This window comes from Carya illinoinensis, chromosome 10, assembly GCF_018687715.1.
Source record: "Carya illinoinensis cultivar Pawnee chromosome 10, C.illinoinensisPawnee_v1, whole genome shotgun sequence".
NCBI classification, from domain to species: domain Eukaryota; kingdom Viridiplantae; phylum Streptophyta; class Magnoliopsida; order Fagales; family Juglandaceae; genus Carya; species Carya illinoinensis.
In genome coordinates, this window is record NC_056761.1 from 21,080,114 (window position 1) to 21,100,537 (window position 20,424).

Here is a 20,424-nt window from a genome sequence, read left to right on the forward strand (position 1 = left end):
ATGGTGGGGGTGGTGTACTACACGGTGGCCGGACGGTGGTGCACTGGGCTGTCAAACAGGCAGTGACGGGAAGGAGAAATGGAGGCTCAGGCACGCGGGAAGGGGAGAAAAAGAAGAAGAAAAAAAGAAAGAAAGAAGAAGGAAAGAAAAGAGAAAAGGAAAAAGAAAAAGGGAAAAAAAAAAGAGAAAACAAAAGAAATGAGGTCCAATACTCACTCCGGAATCCAAAAACTGATCTGTCGAAAACGATTTTAAAAGACATAAAACAACTAAAATAAATTAAACACCGCGTCCAATAAAATAAAAACCAATTAAAATACAATAATTTAAAATAAAATAACTAATATATTAATTAAATTAAAAACACACTTTCAGTGAAAATACACGTAAAAACGGGTCATCACAAGGTGCGTTGAATGTTAGGGTCAAAAAGTACTAAATCCAAGCTTTGAGTAAGTCTCATGTACAATTCGGGAATCTTGAAAAGAAAAATAAAAAAAAAAAATTAACAATCAAGACTTAGAAAAAAAATTCAAATTAACTTAGAAAAAAAATTCAAATTAACTGAGAACTAGTTGGTATAAAAAGTAATAGAAAATAAATAGTCCTCAGCAATGGTGCCAAAAAATTGTTGTAAAATTTTACAAGTACACGAAATTATACCAAGTAATATAATGATAAGAAATATATTGAACCCACGAGGACTATTTACTTATTAACTATTAAAATTGTTCTAATTCTAAGTTATTTGAAAACCAAGAAAAGTGATCGATTTTGAATTGGAAAATCCACAAAAAATTAAATTAAATCAATAACAGAAGAATTGACCAAACACTTGAAAAGAAGAAGATTTTACCCAAGAAGAAAACACTAAAGCATCCGACTCACCTAACCAATCCAATCCCTAATCCTAACCATATAATCAATCAATTATTATCCTATATGATGACGAAATATTCTAACTTATCTAAGACCCTCTTTCGGGTAGAATTATAATTATTCAACATATGATAACCTGCGATATGTCTATGCAAATTTAAAAGCATTTGAGTACATTAAGATTAATAATATTTCACATAAAAGTCACATAAATCACGTTGGCACATTCATTTCTTTCGTTCAATTCATGGCACATATCATACGAAACTAAACTACATACATCATCTCTCGAATTAACATGCATAACAAATCATTCAACTATTGGCCAAATAATTGAAGGTATTAAACTCAATGATGTATACTCAAAATGAATGATAAAATTATGAGCACAACGAAAGAAGATTCAGGATTGTAATGGAGAGACTACATCGTAGCCTTAGCAATAGAAATTAGTTCATAATCTAATAAAAATAAATCATAATAATTCTGAATTTATAATGAGAATTATACAACGAGAATATTAAAGAATTAAGAAGGAAACTCTAGGTAGATCGAGAAGCTCTATCGTTGGTGAACTCCAATTCTGCATATTTTTGACCTCCTGCTTGAAGCGCCGCTTCCTTCTTGAAGATGTTCATTTCGGGCTCTGGCTTAAACACGAAAGTTGTAGGGTTTTCTCTTAGATACCAAAATTACCCTTATTGGAGTTGTCTAGAAAATTTATCCTCCAAATACTGAAGGGTACTTTAGAAATTTCGAGAATGAACGTTTCCTATTCTCTTGATGACTACTTCAATTTCCATAACTCTTTCAATTTATTTATTCGTAAACAAAAATAAACAAGATAAATAAAAACTCTAATAAATAATAAAATAAAACACAAACTAGTATAAAATTAAGAATAAAAGTATGACAAAACTTATATAGAAATTAAGCACATCAAAGGGTTATACACTAAGCCTCGTCCATTGCCTTAGTTGTGATGAGGAAAAGAAAGAAATGACTAAAATACTTTATTCAAGTGCAATTGGAAGTCTAATGTGTGCCATCTTATATATGTACATGATCAGACATTTCCTTTGTGGTTGGAATGGTTAGTCATTACCAAAGTAACTTAGGACATGTTAATTGGCAAGCAATTAAAAGGCATTCTGATACATTAGTGGGGCAACATGTTTATTTTTTGCCAATTAGGGTGGAGACATGGGATTGAAAGGTTATAGTGATGATGATTAAGCTAGTCATAAAGATGAGTATAAATCCATGATGGGTTGCATAACTATGCTTAGTGGAGGATTTGTTTCTCGTTGTAGTAAAAAAAAAAAAAACCAACTATTGCTTTATTTATGATGGAGTTAGAATACATTATTTGCTTAGTAGCGGTTCAAGTAATTGTTTGTTTAAGGAGATCCTTTTAGTGCTAGAGGTTACAATTATCACATATTTAGCTGTTAAGATATATAGTAATAGTATGACAATTTTGGTATATGTTAAAAATCTTAAATAACACCTGTGGTGCATGCTTTATTAGCAACAGGCAAAGCCCAAAAATGGTTATTGTGGTTGCAAAATTGGCATTTGCTACAAGTTTAATAGATAGGAAACTTTCTTGTAGTGTGCCACAGTAAAACCAAAACATTACATTTTGTTCAATATATTTATGATGTTGTGTGAGGAAAAGTGATCCTACAATGTCTCTCTATCAGCAAGATGGTAGTTGACCATTTTACCAAGGCTACTAATAGAAATGCTTTCCAAACTTATACTTGGAGTTTAAGACTTCACTAGACTTGACTTCTTGTATGTTTGAGACTATTAGTATCTATTGCATTAGTAAGACTATTATTTAGATATATCTTATATTATGATTTAATCAAGACTATGGGAAAATCACACATTATAATGTGTCATTAGGCTAATATCAGTCTACTTACATGAATGATCACTTAGGGACTGAATAGTGAGCAAGATGAGATAAAGCGATCACTGTTGTGCTTGAAATTGAGTAAGTAAACTTCTTGATGTTTTGTGAACATTCAGAATGGATTTGAACTATAGCTTGGCTAATATGAGACTTACAAGCATTGCACGTGAAGTATTTGCACAACTTCATAAAACTTAGCTAAAATGGATGTTAGACCTTAAACAAGAGCCAGATGAGTGATTATACTAAAAAAATCCAATTTAAGGCGCCTTATGGACACCCAATCATCTATTGATTGCATGTTGTAACATATATTTCATATTGTATATGCTCTAAACTACCATGCGAGGGAGTGATAGGATGGATTCCTACTCCATCACTATGTCAGCTCTAGTGGATCAATAGATGATTAATTCATTTGCCCTTGAATCTAGATCAAACCATGTCATGAAATGAATACTTGGTGTTGCTACTTTAACATATTATTTCAAGATCATGATTAATATGGTCTCACAGAGTATGTTTAGAAAAGTAGTCAAGTTCAAACGAATTGACATGAGTGTCTATGAAAGTTTATTTGGATACTCACTTTTATTTTATAACTCATAGTTCGTGTGCTTATGTCATTTAGGTTTGATATAGTCATAAGCATATTGCATAATATGAGATTGAGTATTACTTTGAGTTGTAAACTCATAAGGGATTAAGAATGCTCGACCTAGTGTGATCAAATAGTCTAGAGCATGTGCTCCTATGCTATGCCTTATCGTCAGGTCACACACTTTATTTTTTATAAGGAAATAAGTTATTGAAAGATCAGATAAGATAGTTTATGAGCATAATACTCATTGTAGATAAGTGAGAGATATTAGTAAATGGGTTAAAAGCCAAGAACTATGTGGTGTCCACATTGCCCATGTGAAAGCCCATCATGTTGTTTAAGAGGATTTTATTTGTATGTGGGTGTGTGAGAGATGGGCCCAACCCATGTAACTGAGCCCATAGTTGAAAACAAGACCCCAACCCCTCCCACCAAAACTACATCATTTTGGCCTAAGGATAGGAAACCTTAAACTTTATTTCTCTCTCCCTCCCTCTTCTAGTGCCACACTACTTCTTCCTCTCTCTTTGAATTTTTTTTTTTTTTTGTCTTTTCCCCTAGTAGGCAGCAGCTGTGCTACCACCCACATCTATTACCATGTCGACTTCACGTGTTGGCATGGTTCGTACCTTCTATACCATTGTCAGATAGCCACCCGTTGTCCCCAGTCACTGTCGAGTCCTCCACAAGCTGCACATGGCTTCTTTCGACCATGTGAGCACTGTCGGTCACACCTATCACACACACACACACAAATGTTTGGACACCATGAGCCCCTCTTTTGTGCCCTACACACTACACTGCTTGGTGTGCCTAATCACTGCTGATGGTGAGGTTTTTTGTGAGTGGGTCGTTTGATCTGTATATAGGCCGAACCTTTTGCTCTTCAAAACCATTAGAAAAGCACCCTCTCCTCTTCTCAGGTAGTCTTATCATCTTCCTCTCCCTCCGATCTTCTTTTCTATGAGTTAGAGAAATTGTTTCTCCAAGCTTTGCTATGTGCCGTCATAGCCCGCCACTATCGGCAGCTCACCAGTGGTCGTCCAACCACTCCCTTGCCTTTTCCCCTTTTCCCTATCTCCTCCTCCCTTGGGTTTGATCCCAACCCATGGGCTAAAACCCAATTTTGAGTAATCCTCTTCCATGCCCCACCACTCTCCATCGCAAAAAATTACCTCCTCCACCCTTTATCACGTCAGATTTGCCACTCGTTAAAATAACCTAGCTGTTATCCTCGCTATTTTGCCTAGATTTGTCTCTGTCGCCGTGCACTACCATTGCCACCCCTACTACATGACGCACACCCACAACTTGTAGGATACTTAAGTCAACACAAGCGCTTGATCATCTAGAAAGTTTCCCTTTTGTGTTGTCAGTAAAACCTTAGGCTGACCCTTGAAATACTACTGGGGAATAAATTGTTAAACTGTGTTTGTTGCAATCTAGTTGTAAATGAAAAGTGGTCGGGGGCACCATGGAGCATTGGGTATTATTGTAGTTGGTGAAGCATTGGGAATCGTGTGTAGTTGTGATTTTTGAATTGTGAATTTGTGAATATGTGTGTTGGTTGATGTATTATTGTTATGTCATCCAATATCTACTTGTTCATGCATTTCCATTATTAACTGTGCTCTGATCTATGCCTGTGTTGTTATTAATTTATTAATTATGCTATGTTCTTTGGTTGTGCTGAGAAACTGGAAAATTGCAGTTCTGTGTCAAAATATGAAAAAAACGTGTTTTTTATAGGTGGGTGCATATCACGACCAGAAGCTGAGATATGGCATTATCTCCGTGGAGCTCCTCTGATCACTTGTGAGTGGGTAAAATTGAGTGACGTCCTCTGAGTTGTTGCAGAGTGACAACAGGCTCAGATGAGAGCATAACGCTTTCATACCGACTCCGTGGTCTCTCTGATGTCAGAAGCTAGAGGATGCTTGGCCATGTACGCTTCGAGAGTAGATTTGGACATTGCTTGTTACGAAGTCACATATACAGTCATTACTTATGGTGTGACAAAGGGAGCCAGGGTGAGCAGATAGTTCTTAGGGTAGACCATGGTGTATGCAGTGATTAAACGAAAATGTGGATTTTTGGCGTTGCTTGCTATGTAATTATTGCTAATTATATTGGCTTTGTACAATTTTGGTAGTGCTGAAAGATCTCAATTTTTTTTCTGTATTTGTATTTTAGGTATCATTCTATTGGTTTTACTTGCTAAGATCATAAGATCTCACTGTGGTCTTCCCACCTGCAGTTTTGCTTTGTGGAATTGTAGGTTTTGATGCAAAGAACAATCATGTGCATGGAGGACTGGCCCCACTTGAGGAGTGAAGACTGGGGACTTTTCCTCTATGTTGTTGTTGTGGTGTTGCTTTCACTTTTATCTTAGTCAATGATTGTAATAAATTATGGACTATTTTGCTGGGGTTGTAATTTGAATTTCTAGTATTAGTAGCAGTTCAGACTGTCCTTATTTCATTTTTCCACTACGTTTATAAACTGCGCACTTTATATTGCATGCTTGCACACACGCTTCCATTTAGCACTTGGGATATGTGACCCGAGTGGCCAACACTCCAATATCGCGACTCCCGTCAAATCAAACATAGAGGTTGAAGGCACCACACACATGGTTTAAGTTCATGCGTGAGTAATTACTTTGGTAACTCCATTAGTAAAATTGTCTCGATCCCCACATCCTCACCAATGAAAATTAATTTAATTTTAAAAAAGTTAATTAACAATACATCATAAGACTCTTAAGAGAAGTAGAGTCTCCACTTCTCTTAAGGTAATTCTAATTAACCTCATCCTACATATCCACTTCTTCAAAAAAGACTTCCACACAAATAGTACTAGCAAAGCCAGAATGGTGTAGAACTTTTCCAAAATTAAAAAAAAAAAAAATGATACGATACAATACAACTTATAAAAAATAACTGAACATTTCTTTTTCTCGTACAATTTCAATGAAATTTAGGTAATTGGGATTTATTATATTTTATATTTACCTCTTGTTGTCTTATTTAATTTTTTCTTTCCCCCATGCCTCTTTTTCGTATATTCCTCTTCACTCTGCTTCTTGGATCCTTTTGTTTCGGCCAACATATATATATAATAAGAAAAAAAAAAAAACATGCTACGTATGAAAGTAGAATTGATTAAACAACGATTACAATTTTTGCAAAAATTGTTGTGTTCAACTTTAATGCCAGCATTTTTATTTTGGGTAAGGTGCTCATGGTTCGGAGATATTAATGTGATCCCTTTCTTTCTTTTTATTTTTTATTTTTATTTTATATAAGGTGACACTCAATATTAATGGAAAATCTGTAATTTTCCTAGAATTGGATCATATTATCATCTAAAAACGTTTTATGCCAAACATAAAAAAAAAAAAATATTTCAGGTTATCATATATATTATTTGAAGAAAAAGAAAATAATTAACAGCAGGCTAGGAGATTCATTTAATTAAGTTGGTCCTAAATTTACAAGTTAATGCGCTACGTATGCATATGACAATTACCTGGTGATGTATGGATGATCCCTTATCTATATGTACGTACGAGAGGAAACAGTCATGCATAGACAAAGAAATCAAGATATATTAAATGGAGTTTTAGACCAAAGAAATTAAGACGACTAGAAATTAAGACCATTACAGAAAATAACAAAAACACCACTCAATAAATATTGACTATAAAACTACGTACGCGCCTCTCCTTGTCTTACAAACATCATTTTATATTACTTCCTTTGAATTGGAAGTATGAAACGGAGGCATGAGGGGATCATGAGTTGATTAATGCAGAAAGCAAAAGAAGTAACAAATATATATATATATATAATATGGTAGGGTGCATGACTTTTGACCAATTGGCCGGGTGTTCATATATAGCATTATTTATTAAAAAAAATTAAGATATTGATTTAGATTGCTTATGGACATGTGATATGCGCCTCTCCTTGTCGTCTACCGCTTTCTTTCCAAACCTCTCCTCACCTTCCATGAATTTCATTCGCTGAAACCTCTAAAATTCATAATAATAATCTCGCACTAGACAATATTAAAGTATAATTCCAAGTAGGATCAGGTCAGACTTAATAAATTTTATATATATATATATATATATATATTTTGATAATGTAATGAGACTCTTAATTCTGATCAAATTACAGTTAACATTCAAACCAAATGGGACGCTTTTAATCTAGAAGAGTTCTGTTATATATAATTATTTTTGCATACTTTTTATACATTTTATTGGTGTAATTGGCCAAAACAGTTATTTTATATTAAAAAAATGATGCAACTTATCATATTAATAGAGTGCGTAAAAAAGTATATAAAATTGATTGCACATAAAATTTTTGAATTTAGAATACCCATTGGATATCCACCTCCCCCAGTTTGAAATATGGCTCTATCTATCTGTCCTAGCTAACTTCCAGCTTACGTATAGTCTCAGTCCAAACATGGTGTTCTTTGTCTTGGGCTGGTTTGAAATATACAAGACCAAATCATCTTATCTTATCTTATCTTATTTTATATAATTATAATAATTTTTTCAAATTTTTATATAAAATATAATAAATAATTCAACTTTTTTCAATCCAAAAAAAATTTAATATTAAAAAATTATGTTATAACAATATTTTATTCAGCTTTCAACAAAACGTCTCATCTCATTTTTTCTGAACGTACTATATAACCAAACGAAATTCTAGCTCCGATGCTGATGAAACTACAACATGCATTAGAAAAAAAACACCTGTTCGTTTTTCATTTTGTAATTTATCTACCTGTTCATTCATAGTCATAGACTCTCATCACTTAAATATTTATGAACATGAGCAAATTAATCATTTTTATTTGCGTGCGTAATATTACTATTTCATCATGAATCTCGTCATTCAAGTCATATATTTGTTGGTGTGATACCTTATGTTCTGCATACATTTGAATTATAAACAACATTTTTCTATTTATTTTTCAACTTTTGTTATTCAAGGATTGATCATGACCATGCATGACAATTCCTTGGAAATACATGCATGTTGCTTTCACAGAAATCTTAATTACTTAATGATGAATTTCTAGGGACCTGGTGTTCATGCATGTTATTATAAAATATTTTCCTTCCTTTCATTGTAATACTAAAATATATCATCTCATGAGTTTCTTAGATCAATGCATATAAACAGCTGGGAAGCATTAAAGGATTGCAAAAGTTTTATATATATGAGATCACCATTCACTTGAATTGTCCACATACACATGATCATGGGTTACGCATGCATGAATTGACTGGATTAACAATTCTGAGAGGGTTGAAACAATCTTATATACGAAATATAATAAACTCGAACTGAGAAATCTGATTATATATATCCTTCATGTACATGCAGCATGTATATACGATTCACATATGTTGAAACAGGTCAAAGATGGCATGCATCCCTTTATTTCTGATCACAGCTTGCTGAGGTATCTTTCATCATCGATTAATTTCAGACTCGTATATTATATGGTCGTCACAAACATGCATGGACGATCAATTTTAATTCAAGGTATTGATGGCTTCTTAATAATATATATATATAAATGACATAACTTCATATTATATATATTATGTTATATCTATACTTTACAATAAAGTTACTAGGTTAATTTATCATCTAACTAGACGTACATGCTTATAGCATTTTTCTTTAAAGAAAATACCCATAATAAACTATGGTACTGCCATGCAATATCCTCCTAATTCCAGTACTCGATATTTCATTTTATTTAAAATATATGGCAACCATGATTGATTTGACTATAATATTGTTTGCTAGTTGACGGAATAAAACATATATCAATATGCTCAAATATATCTTAATCCAATGGAAATTGAATTTCATTTGACTATACAGGTATAACTAAAACGTGTTGATCCAGGACCGGACCTCGAGTGAGCTAATTAATTTCTCTTTATCTATGGAAATTAATCATCATCACATGAAAAGTTAAAAACGTTTTTTATTGAATTCAATGACAGTAGTGCGAAACAATATTCGCAACTATTAATAGGGCTTTGAGGTCTGATCTGCAAGTCGAAATAGTTGAGCTCTATACATACGTACAGCTAACTAGAGATGGTGAACACTAATTCGTATGGTGAAAAAATGCCTGCGAGTAGAGGCTTTTGGAGTCCTGAAGAAGACCAGAAGTTGAAAGCCTATATTAAGCGATATGGCATTTGGAATTGGTGTCGGATGCCAGAAGCTGCCGGTAGGAATTTTCATTCGTGCATCATGGTATGGTGTTTATATCTACTTTAGTTAACCTAATTTTTATTGGTTTTATTTCTACTTTTCTTTCAGGTTTGGCACGATCTGGGAAAAGTTGCAGGCTCCGTTGGATGAATTACCTCAGGCCTGGCATTAAGCGAGGAAACTTCAGCCAGGAAGACGACGAAACTATCCTCAAATGGCATGAACTGCTGGGAAACAGGTGAGTACATTACAAATTCTATGCGAAAGATTTACCGTAAAGTTGAAGATTCCTGCCATAGAGATTTGAGTCTGATTCTTTACTGTGTATATATAGTTCGAGGTTTGTATCCTGCTGTTTACTCCCACCCAAATGAGAGCGATGCATTAATGAGTTAATTATTGTTAACTTCGAAGGGATACTAAAAAAACCTTCCAGACTTAAATCACCATCGGCCTGTAGTTATGCATGTAGATTCTATTGAAAAGACTGATACGATCGAGTACGTTATGATGCAACGTATTAACAGTACATCCGTCTGCTAAAACGTGCGTAGGAACGAGCTAGCATGCATGCATTTTAACTGCACTGATCATGAAAAACGAAAGAAATCTAATAGGTTTTTTCTTATAGCAATCCACTTGTTACAAATATCCATTCATCTAAATCAAAATCCCATCAAATAAATTGATTGAAAACAATGTTTTTCACGGATCGTAATTAATATGAATTTTGCTTTATGGAATAGCAACGTATGTGCATTTAAAGAACATTTCTAATTTCACAAATTATAATCCTTTTATAAGATGGCCTAAGGATGCTATGATTTGGGGTCTACCATTTAGAAATCCAGGGTTGTAGATTAGCTACAACTTCGCTTCTATTTTCGTAATATGATTTCAAATAGTGTTAAAAGCAAGATTTTCAAAGCATGCATGCCATGATGACGGGCAAAGGAGATTGAGTTTTCAGACTTCTGTTAAACCTAGATGTTGAAGATACTCTAGAATCATTTTTAGAGCATCTAATAGTGATGAAAGTAAAACCCGGATGATGATCTTCTAAGTTACAGTACTTGAGTGTAATGTCCTTGCCGTCTTTAATTTATTTCAGATGGTCTGCAATTGCTGCAAAGCTTCCTGGAAGAACTGACAACGAAATAAAAAATTACTGGCACGCGCACTTGAAAAAGCGCAGTAAGATCAACACTTCCTCGTCAACGACTATATCAGAAATAGTGAAATCATCCGAGGTTGAAGTTAACAAGAAGGATTCTCCCGGGATTCAAGATCTCCTACTTTGCGATGCCCCAATTTTGCCAAACATGGATGCCACTGAAGGTATACCGATGTCAACACAAATGCCCATTAATGATATCTCTTCTTCACGCACTGATCCAGCCGCTGAAATTGTCCAACATATAGAGAAGAATTTTAGTTCATCTGAAACATCTGATCAAAATTTCCTAAGTATATGGGAGCAGCCATTTTTGTTTCAGGACATGTGCATATTGGAAACAGACGCTGGATTTATGGTTCCAACTACTGCGATGTGGCTCCAAGAGCCCATGTATCCATATGTTTACCTTGATACTGGCTACGATTTATGGATCGATTGATCAATGCAAGCAGAAATGCAAGTGATGTGCATGATAGGACATATCTTTCATTAAGAGTACTTGTTTTGAGCTAGAGGAACTCGTGTTATCTATTGTCTTCAAATGCATTCGATGGTTATGTTGTAAATAAGCAATATGCATTTAATAATTACTATTACGTAGTTTTTAAGTGTTTAAGTCGTAAGTAACGTACGTTGCTCGAGTACAAAACAACTTTTTAACAAACAACGAATGGGGAAAAGCACAAACATGCTCGAGATGTGCAAATTATTTATAGCCATTGAAACCATCGCCATTGTTATTGTGTAAAACGATGACAATGAAGTAAAAGTAAATGCGAAAGAGACAAGCAATCACACACATGACACAAAGATTTACGTGGTTCGGCAAATTGCCTACATTCAAGGGAGTTGCGGATGATTTTTATTACTTGAGGAATCACAATACAATAGTGGGGGCGACTACTATTCTCTCAGTACAGCCATATGCCATAAAATAATATATATATATAGTCAAATGGCGGAAAACTTCTAAAATCCATGTAATAGTGATGTTCGCTCAAGCAGCGTGTCGAGCGCGCATCAAGCAAACCTTTTTTTGGAAATTGCTTGAGTTCACTGTCGTGCTATCTTCAAGTGAAGCTCTCTGACTTGCCTTCCCTTGAGCGGCTAATGACTCCGCTCGAGTAATGTGGACCAGACTCCACAGCACTCAACAATTCTCCCACTTGGAAACTAGTACACTCACTGTATCGCCCTCTTCCTCAAACATGATATCCTCCACCTTGGCAACTCACTACCCATGTCTTCATGTTAGAAGACCAACTGAAGTTCTGCACAACTTCAATTTCTCAAGTGTAACACCCTTTGTCAATATATCAGTAGAGTTCTTGGTTCCACAAATTTTCTCAAGTAACAATTGTCCGTTATCTAACAATTATCGTATAAAGTGATACCTGATCTAAATGTTCTTGGTCTTAGAATGAAATACTGGATTATTGGCAAGAAATATGGCACTCTGACTATTACTGTATAAAGTGTCATTCTGATTCTTTTTACCCAATTCCTCCAAGAATCCTTGTAGCCATATCATCTCCTTTGCAGCTTTTGACACTGCAATATATTCAGCTTCTGTAGTAGAGAAAGAAACTATTTTCTACAGATTAGAACCCGATGACACTGCAGTACTACCTAGAGTGTAAATAAAGACTGTGGTACACTTTCTACTATCAATATCTCCAGCTAAATCAGCATCAACATAGCCCTGCACCTTTAAGCTCTCTCCTAAGAAACACAAGCACGTTTTTGAGGAGCCTTTTAGGTACCTTAGAATCCACTTCACTGCTTCCCAATGTTGTTTTCCTGGGTTACTCATGTATCTACTCACAACTCCCACTACATGGACAATATCTAGTCTAGTGCAAACCATATCATACATAAGTGAACCAATAGCTGAGGCATAAGGAATCTTACTCATGTAATCTTGTTCCTCCTCTGACTTAGGTGATTGATTCTTGCTAAGTCTAAAGTGGCTGGCCAAGGGTGAGACAACTGGTGTGGCCTTGTCCATATTGAACATGTGATGCCCCTGGCCTTCTCGTACGGACACGTGAAAATTGAGCCGTCGGGATGATGACAGCACAGGTCACACATCCTATCGCTAAGTGCTAAGTATGTGTACAAGTTAAAGTATACAACAAAAATAAAGTAGCAGAATAATAAAGTCAGTCAACTAAATATCAGAGTTTGTTGAAATACAAACTTGACTAAAACAAGCGTAACAAAATATTACAAGTTCCAATATCATCATAAAACCAAATACATAATTTTAATATGGAAAATAATTTCCAAATAAAATAAGCCAAACTCCAAATCAGTTCTCTGGCAGAGTCACCTCCTTAGGCTAAGTCTCCTCCTCATTTGCATCCAAATCTACAATACCAAAGACGGTACCGGAGATAAGTAACAATCTAAACAAACCTCAAGATAAAATACATTCATGCAATAACCAAATGCATGAATATGATACCATATGCATATGTCTCGAAAATCATCATTTCTCGAAAAAACTAATTTTACACGTACTCCAAAATCCCATTTTGGCCCAAAACATTTCCTCGCCATTATCTCAGATAATGACCCACAAATCCAATCCATTAAAACAACCACCATTTTCTCAGAAAATGTCCCAAAATTCAATTTCAAATCAATATCCAATTTAATCTGCATGCACCATGGTCTCTCCTAGGGACCATCTGCACACTCCGGCTCCTATGCCATACCGCAGGTAATGACTATGCATGTGACATCTATAGAAGTGATGCCCAGTTCCGCGCCCAGTGCGTATGTAGCCAAGCATCCTCTAGTGCCCACCAGCAGAAGGGCCACGGAGTCGGCACGAGAGCGTTACCATCCCGTCTGATTCCGTTGTCGCCCAGCGACAACCCAGGGGACGTCACTTAGTATATTATGCTTCCAAGTGGCTAGAGGAGCTCGATCGAGATAATGCCTTATCTCTACTTGTGGTCATGATACGCACGCACCAAAAAATCCATTAACACTTGAAAATCTAGTTTTCAATATCCAACACATGTACATGTATGCACCATGCAATGCAAATGACAAGACACAAATATCCAACATCATCCAAACATAAAATAACTCCATTTTCAAATCCATTCGACCCCTGACTCCTCGTAATTAGTCTGGCACAACCAACCAATCACAAATTATTGTTAAAGCAAAAATATATTTAATCTTAAAGAAAGTTTGAAAATACTTACAATTCTATAAAATAATTTTAGGAGGATCAACGAGCTGCAAAAGGTGGTAGAAAAGAAACGTAACAGTGCAAAATGCACAGTGGTCGTGGTCACAAAATACTCACTTTTGAATGGAAACAAACTAAAACTTGGAATTGATAGGGAATGGTTTAGAGGTAGTGGTAAAGCTAGTGGAAGTGGTCGTTGGCCGTGAGTGGCGACAAAATGGTAGTGGAAGTAAAAACTGACCAAAACAGAGTTTAGCTTGTGGTGGTTACTTCGGCGATGGATCGGAGCTGGAAATGGGTGGTGAAGAAATGTTGGCTAGAGGTGGAGTGACGGCGGCGTTAGAGAAAATAGACGCTGCAGTTTGGAGGGGTGTGTGTGGCTTAACGGTGGCTCGGTTGGGGCTGAAAGTTGGTGGGTAAGTGCGCCGGTTGGTGGGGAGTCGAACGGTGGGGGCGGTGAGAAGCACAGCGGTTAGCATCAGTGGGCTGGAGGAGAGGAAAGAAATGACGAGAGAGGGGAGAGAGAGAGAGTCGCACAGGGTTGGGGAAAATCGGGGAGGAAAAGAAAAAGAAAGAAAAGAAAGAAGAAAAAGAAAAATGAGAAAGAAGAGAAAAAGAAAAAAGGGAAGGAAAGAAATGAGGTCCAATCCTCACAACTTGGGGTCATAAAACTGATCCAATGAAAATTATTTTTAAAATAGTAAATTAAATAAAATAATTTAAATGCAGTGATTAAATAAAATAAAATAATAAAATCTCAAAAACACAATAATTTTGAAGCCCATAATAACTAATTTAAATTAAAAAGCAATTAAAATATAATATAATAATAAATAGCAAGAAAGCATGTAAAAATAATTTCACAACTTAATAATCATAAAATAATATTGCAAAAAAAATCACCTTTAATTTAAAATAAGAAAATCACTAATTATAATAATTAAAATAAATTCACCCAATAAAAATACACGTAAAATGGGGATATCACATAACCTGCTGAGTACCTTTTTCACATACTTAGCTTGCGAGAATCTCAACGTACCTCTGACTTTGTCTTTGACAATTCTTATGCGGCTTGGGGGGTTCGCGAGAATGCCTTCAATACCTAAGTCAGATATCACAATGAGGAAACCTTTTCAATACCAATGAATCAAATAGATCATCACATACCTGGGTTCTTTGTTTATATAGAGTCTGTCAGGCATCTATTGTTATGTGATAGCTGACTTATCTGCCATTTGAAATCCAAATGTTAAGATGGAGGGTTTATCTATATTCGAGCAATATCTCTATTCAATCGATAACTTTCTTTTCCCGATGGACTCTGTGATGACCAGACAAAGTGAAGTTGAGGCCATTAAATATTTTCTTGCCTTAGTGATAGAAGGTCCTGGTGATTTAAGGGAAGAAGAGGCTTTATAAGCTTAATTATGGATTTTAACTCTAAGAACTCTTAGTGAAATTAAGCCATAAGGGAAAACCCAAGCCCACTTGGACTTTAGCCCAATGTTCAAACCCTAATGCTATGTAGTGTTGATAATGGGCCAAGGGGGAAAGAAGTGTGTTAGGAAAGCCCAAGGGAAGGCTTGCATGCCTAACCCTGGTAGCATTGCCATGTCACTCATGCAAGGATGCTTCTAGAAAAATGAAATGATGAGATGCATAGGGAAAACCAAGAGGCACTCGACCAAGCCATCCCACATGCATAGCACCTTCTAGATGTACACCATTTCAATTTCCAAGAGGCATGCATAGGGAAGTGGTGCATAAGGAAGACAAAAGGGATTTCCAAGAAGGGTTTGTGGGGGAAAGCCAAAAGACAAGAAGGATTTTTGGTTTCCTCCTACCACACACCAACCCATGAGTTTTCTTTGATTTGTTCCAAGTGTCAACCATGTAAGGAGTTTCTACAAGAAAAGGTGAATTGAAATTTGCACAAAAGACCATCTTAACCCTAAATTTTCGGCCACCACACTCAAGGTACACACTCACACGCCACTTGACAATTAGGGTTACAACAAAAGGATTTGGGAAGTGGAAGGCCACATTGGGAATGTGCATGGAAAGGGAAAGATCTTCATAGGGAAGGGAGAGAGAGAGTGGGGCGGCATCTAGAAGCCTCCACAAGCCTAAGCCATGTGGCATCCATGCAACATATTATTTTGGGACGAGGAAGAGACTAGGGAGTAATTTTACCTAGTTTCCCTAATATACATTGCACCTAGATATTTTTTAGAGGGGCATTTTCAACCAAGAGGGGAGGAACCCCACACGCCACCTCATGCCTTGGTCTTTTCCAAAGCAATCTCATGATGAAACTCAAGGGGCATGGATGACAAAGGGGAAGGAAGAAGGGCAATGCCATTTGTCTTTCATGCATTGGGTTTCAAGTGACCAATAAGATTTTGTTGGAAAGTTCTATATAAAGGGGGTAGAGCTACATGCCCAAGGGTTTTCTTTTGTCATTTTCGGATCTCTCATGTTCTTACCTTCTTTGTTCTCTCTCTCACACAAGCAAGCAAAAGTTTTCTCACTTTCTCATACTTTCCTTCCAACCAAACAAAGGAAAATTACCTTCAAGAAAAGATTTCGGCTTAGCGAAGGAGAAGCATGGTGAGATTTGCTTTATTGATTCACACACACACACACCCACACATGACACATTATCAACTCGTGGAGATGAGAATGTCTAAATAGTTTCGGTTTTAACAAAACACTCACAATCTCACACTTATTCTTAAGGAACCAACTAGGGTTTGGTATAAGCCGAATAATGAGGAGTCCAAATCCTTCATGTATTCGGCCAATTACTTGCCTTTTCCCCTTATTTTGAGTTATGGAGAAGAACACAAGAAAATGAGAGACTTCTTGACTCAAAACCCTAGAACCCAATTGATCTATTGGTGCTTAAACTCAAGTAGTAGCCTTAAAAACCACACATGCACTTTAACCTCACGGATTAAGGGATTTTAGAACCCTCATTCTAACTAGTTACACTTCGATTTATAGCTTGTTATTTGTTAATCTCCGTGGACTTTTGTAGGTATACACTCAACATAGTTCTTGTTAATGCATGTATACTTTTGTGTAAATTTTTGGTTTATTTCTATTACTTTGGTTGCTATTCTTGTTTTCTTGATTGAATACTCTTACATGAACTTGGAAAATGATTATGGAATGGCTAATGTGAATCGGTTTATGATGATAAATGGTGATAAGATTCCCTGCATGTTTTGGTTTTAAGGAAAATAATATTGATGTTTTAAGACTTGTGATGATTCGATTTTACCCTACTTTGAGTGACACAAATCTTGGTCAAATGCCATGATTTCATCTCTTGTTTTATTATGCCATGATTTCTAAGCATCTTGGATAAAGTTTGAAGTATGTTCAAGTGATGATTTTCCATGTTCTTATGCATGTACCGGCCAAGGCTAGTTTACCTAGTTCCATAAGGGGGGAAATGTTTTTGGAACTTGACATATGAAAAGGAATATTTTGGTCTTGTATTTTGGGAAATGCAAACTCATACTATGTTTTGAAAAACTCTCTTTGTATATGGATGTCAATGATAGGACAAGGTTACAATTGCCTATGGCATTGCTTAGTTTCTCTTTATCTTTTTATTGTTTTCGCTGAATGTTTATTGCATATTGCTAGAATATCTAGAAGCATTGTATCTGTCATGTACGAGGGGTGTGTAGACTTGTGTTGCATGTCTCGGCGTCTCAGTCACTGCCAAATTCCAAGTGGGGGCTGGGGGTGCCACAGAGGATGTTATCAGAGTAATTACGTCTCTGGGTAAACCCACACTTTGTCCTAGGGATACATTGTACTTATAGCTAGGTTTGAGATCTGTAGTTATAGGCTGTGATCTTGTAAGTGGTAGGCCCGAGTCTCGAAAGGATGGAGTAGAATGTGTAGACGACCTCTGGAACGTCAAGTAATGAAGGGATAAGCTATCGGGAGAAGACTGATCTGCATTGGTTTTATGCATTTCAGGCAAAAGAAGGTGTTATGGTGTGAAACTAGCATGAGAATACTACTCCTCAAATAGAGCAAGAAGTCAAGAACATGCCTATGGAAGGAGGACAAGCATAACGGAGGCTATTCACCAAATGACTGAAGTGGTGTGGACTCAGACGGAACAAGGACAACAGACTAGATTAGGACCACCTAGAGGAGAATAAGGATGTTCTTATGAGAAATTCTTGGTGCATAAATACTATAATTTCATGGGAACAGAAGGATCGATGAAAGGTAATAAGTGGCTCTTGGACTTAGAAATGACTTTTGATATTAGTGGATGCACAATAGAGACGGAGTTCGATCATCATTTCTTTTTGGAAATGGCTAAGTAGTAGAAAGCTTTGGAATTTGCAAGCCTAACCCAAGGAAATATGATGGTCGATCAGTATGCGGCTCGTTTTATGGAAATGGGGAGATCCACATCTCACCTAATCAGCACAGAGCAGATGCAGTTTAGGAAATTTCAGGATGCGTTGAAACCCCATATTCGAAATCAAGTGGCCTACTTACAGATAGAGAATTTCCAAGAGCTAGTTAATGTGGCATCGACAGTAGAAGCGGAACAACAAAGATTGATTACGCAAGTTCAAGCAAATAGAAAGAGGGGATACCCTTACTCCTCAGGAGGTAGTGTGGGGAAGCAAAAGGCCCTTATAACCCCAAGTAAAGGAAAGGGTGTAGCAGCTGGGAGAGCAGAACCTGTCCCTCCGCCGCCATGTCACTACAAGAAAAATAGACAATTGCGACCAATTTATAGCAATGAAAATACCATTAGCAACCAAACAATTTGGTTGCTAATGGTATTTTCATTGCTATAAATTGGTCGCAATTGTCTATTTTTCTTGTAGTGTGTCGACGATGCGGGAAGTGGCATAGTGGAGAATGTCATTTGGTCTCAAGAGTGTGTTTTAAATGAGGCCAAACTGTTCATATGATCCGAGATTGTCCACAGAATATGCCTGGAGGGACATCAACGCCAAGCAACAAACCAAAGGTCCTTGCAAAAGCTAAGGTTTATGCCATTATGCTAGGAGATGTGGACTTGGAAGCCGACTAGACGGTAGAAGCGGGAGTGATTAGTGGTAACATTTCCAACTTTGCTTTCACTCAATTAAAATTGTATTTGAAGATTGTTGAGCAACTGTAGTTACCTTATTAGGTAAGATATGATTGAAGCAGTATTCAATATGGACTATGTTTGATTCTGGAGCATCAAGATCCTTTATCTCTAGTGATTACATATGATGATGTGAGCTTGAGGCTGAGCTGATGCCTTAGAAAGTGTTAGTGGCTATTCCAGATGGGAAAATTATTGGGTGTAAGAATATAGTTAAGAATTGCCTGTTAGAAATCAGAAATGTAGTTCTAACTGCGGATTTGATTGTCTTTCGTATGATGAAATTCGATTTAATCCTAGGAATGGACTGGTTATCGAGACATTATGCCAAGATAGACTGTCGCAGGTAGAAAGTAGTGTTTGATTTTCCTGAGAAGGAAAATCACCATTATATGGGGCGACTGTTCGATTGAATCCATCTATGATGACCATTGGGCAAGAAAGGTAGAGCCTGATGAGTGGAGATACTGCTTATCTAGTAATGATTATTAGCATGACAGGGGAACCTAAGGAGTTGAAGGAATTCCTATGATTGAGGATTTTTTGAAGGGTTTTCCCGACGAATTGCCTAGATTACCTTCGAATGGAGAGATGAAATTTGTAATATAGCTTGAACAGGCCACGACTCCAATGCACAAGGCACCATACTGAATGACCCTAGTAGAATTGAGAGAGCTTAAGGTTCAAATAGAAGAGCTCTTGGAAAAGGGTTTTATTCGACATAGCTCATTACCATGGGGAGCACCGGTATTGTTCGTTAAGAAGAAGGATGGAACTCTAAGGATGTGTATTGATTATAGAGATTTGAACAAGTTGACTATTAAGAATAAGTATCCATTACCAAGAATAGATGATCTGTTAGATCAATTGCAAGGAGCTACGGTTTTTTCTAAGATTGATCTATGATAAGGATATCACCAACTCAGAATCAGAGTGTGAGTTTTGGCTCCGAGAATTGAGATTTTTGGGACATGTTATTTCTAGTGTGGGAGTAGCAGTGGACCTTGCTAAGATAGAAGCAGTAACAGAATGGCAAAGGCCGATGAATCTTCACCAGATACACAGTTTTCTTGGGTTGGCAGGATATTATAAGAGGTTTTTCCAAACTTTCTAGTCCTCTAACAGCACCTACTAGAAAGAACGCTAAGTATGTATGGACCGAAGAATGTTGATGAGTGCGCAGAAGTGCACTCTAAATACCCTATTATTGGATTAAAATGGTA

At 36.4% G+C, this 20,424-nt stretch overlaps 1 protein-coding gene across 1 annotated transcript; it reads left to right on the forward strand.

Moving 5' to 3' along the window:
• Positions 1-9,550: 9,550 nt before the first annotated feature.
• On the forward strand, positions 9,551-11,286 carry LOC122278536 (transcription factor MYB4-like). The gene is made up of 3 exons (XM_043088716.1): positions 9,551-9,686; positions 9,779-9,908; positions 10,782-11,286. Exons 1-3 carry the CDS (start codon positions 9,551-9,553, stop codon positions 11,284-11,286), a joined length of 771 nt encoding a protein of 256 aa, XP_042944650.1.
• Positions 11,287-20,424: the final 9,138 nt, after the last annotated feature.

What these genes read in the sequence shown, in the direction of transcription:
- LOC122278536 (XM_043088716.1), top strand. Translation starts at nt 9,551, where the DNA reads ATGGTGAACACTAATTCGTATGGTGAAAAAATGCCTGCGAGTAGAGGC. An exon ending in TCGGATGCCAGAAGCTGCCG is followed by an intron (nt 9,687 to 9,778) that starts GTAGGAATTTTC and finishes CTTTTCTTTCAG; the next exon opens with GTTTGGCACGATCTGGGAAA. An exon ending in CATGAACTGCTGGGAAACAG is followed by an intron (nt 9,909 to 10,781) that starts GTGAGTACATTA and finishes AATTTATTTCAG; the next exon opens with ATGGTCTGCAATTGCTGCAA.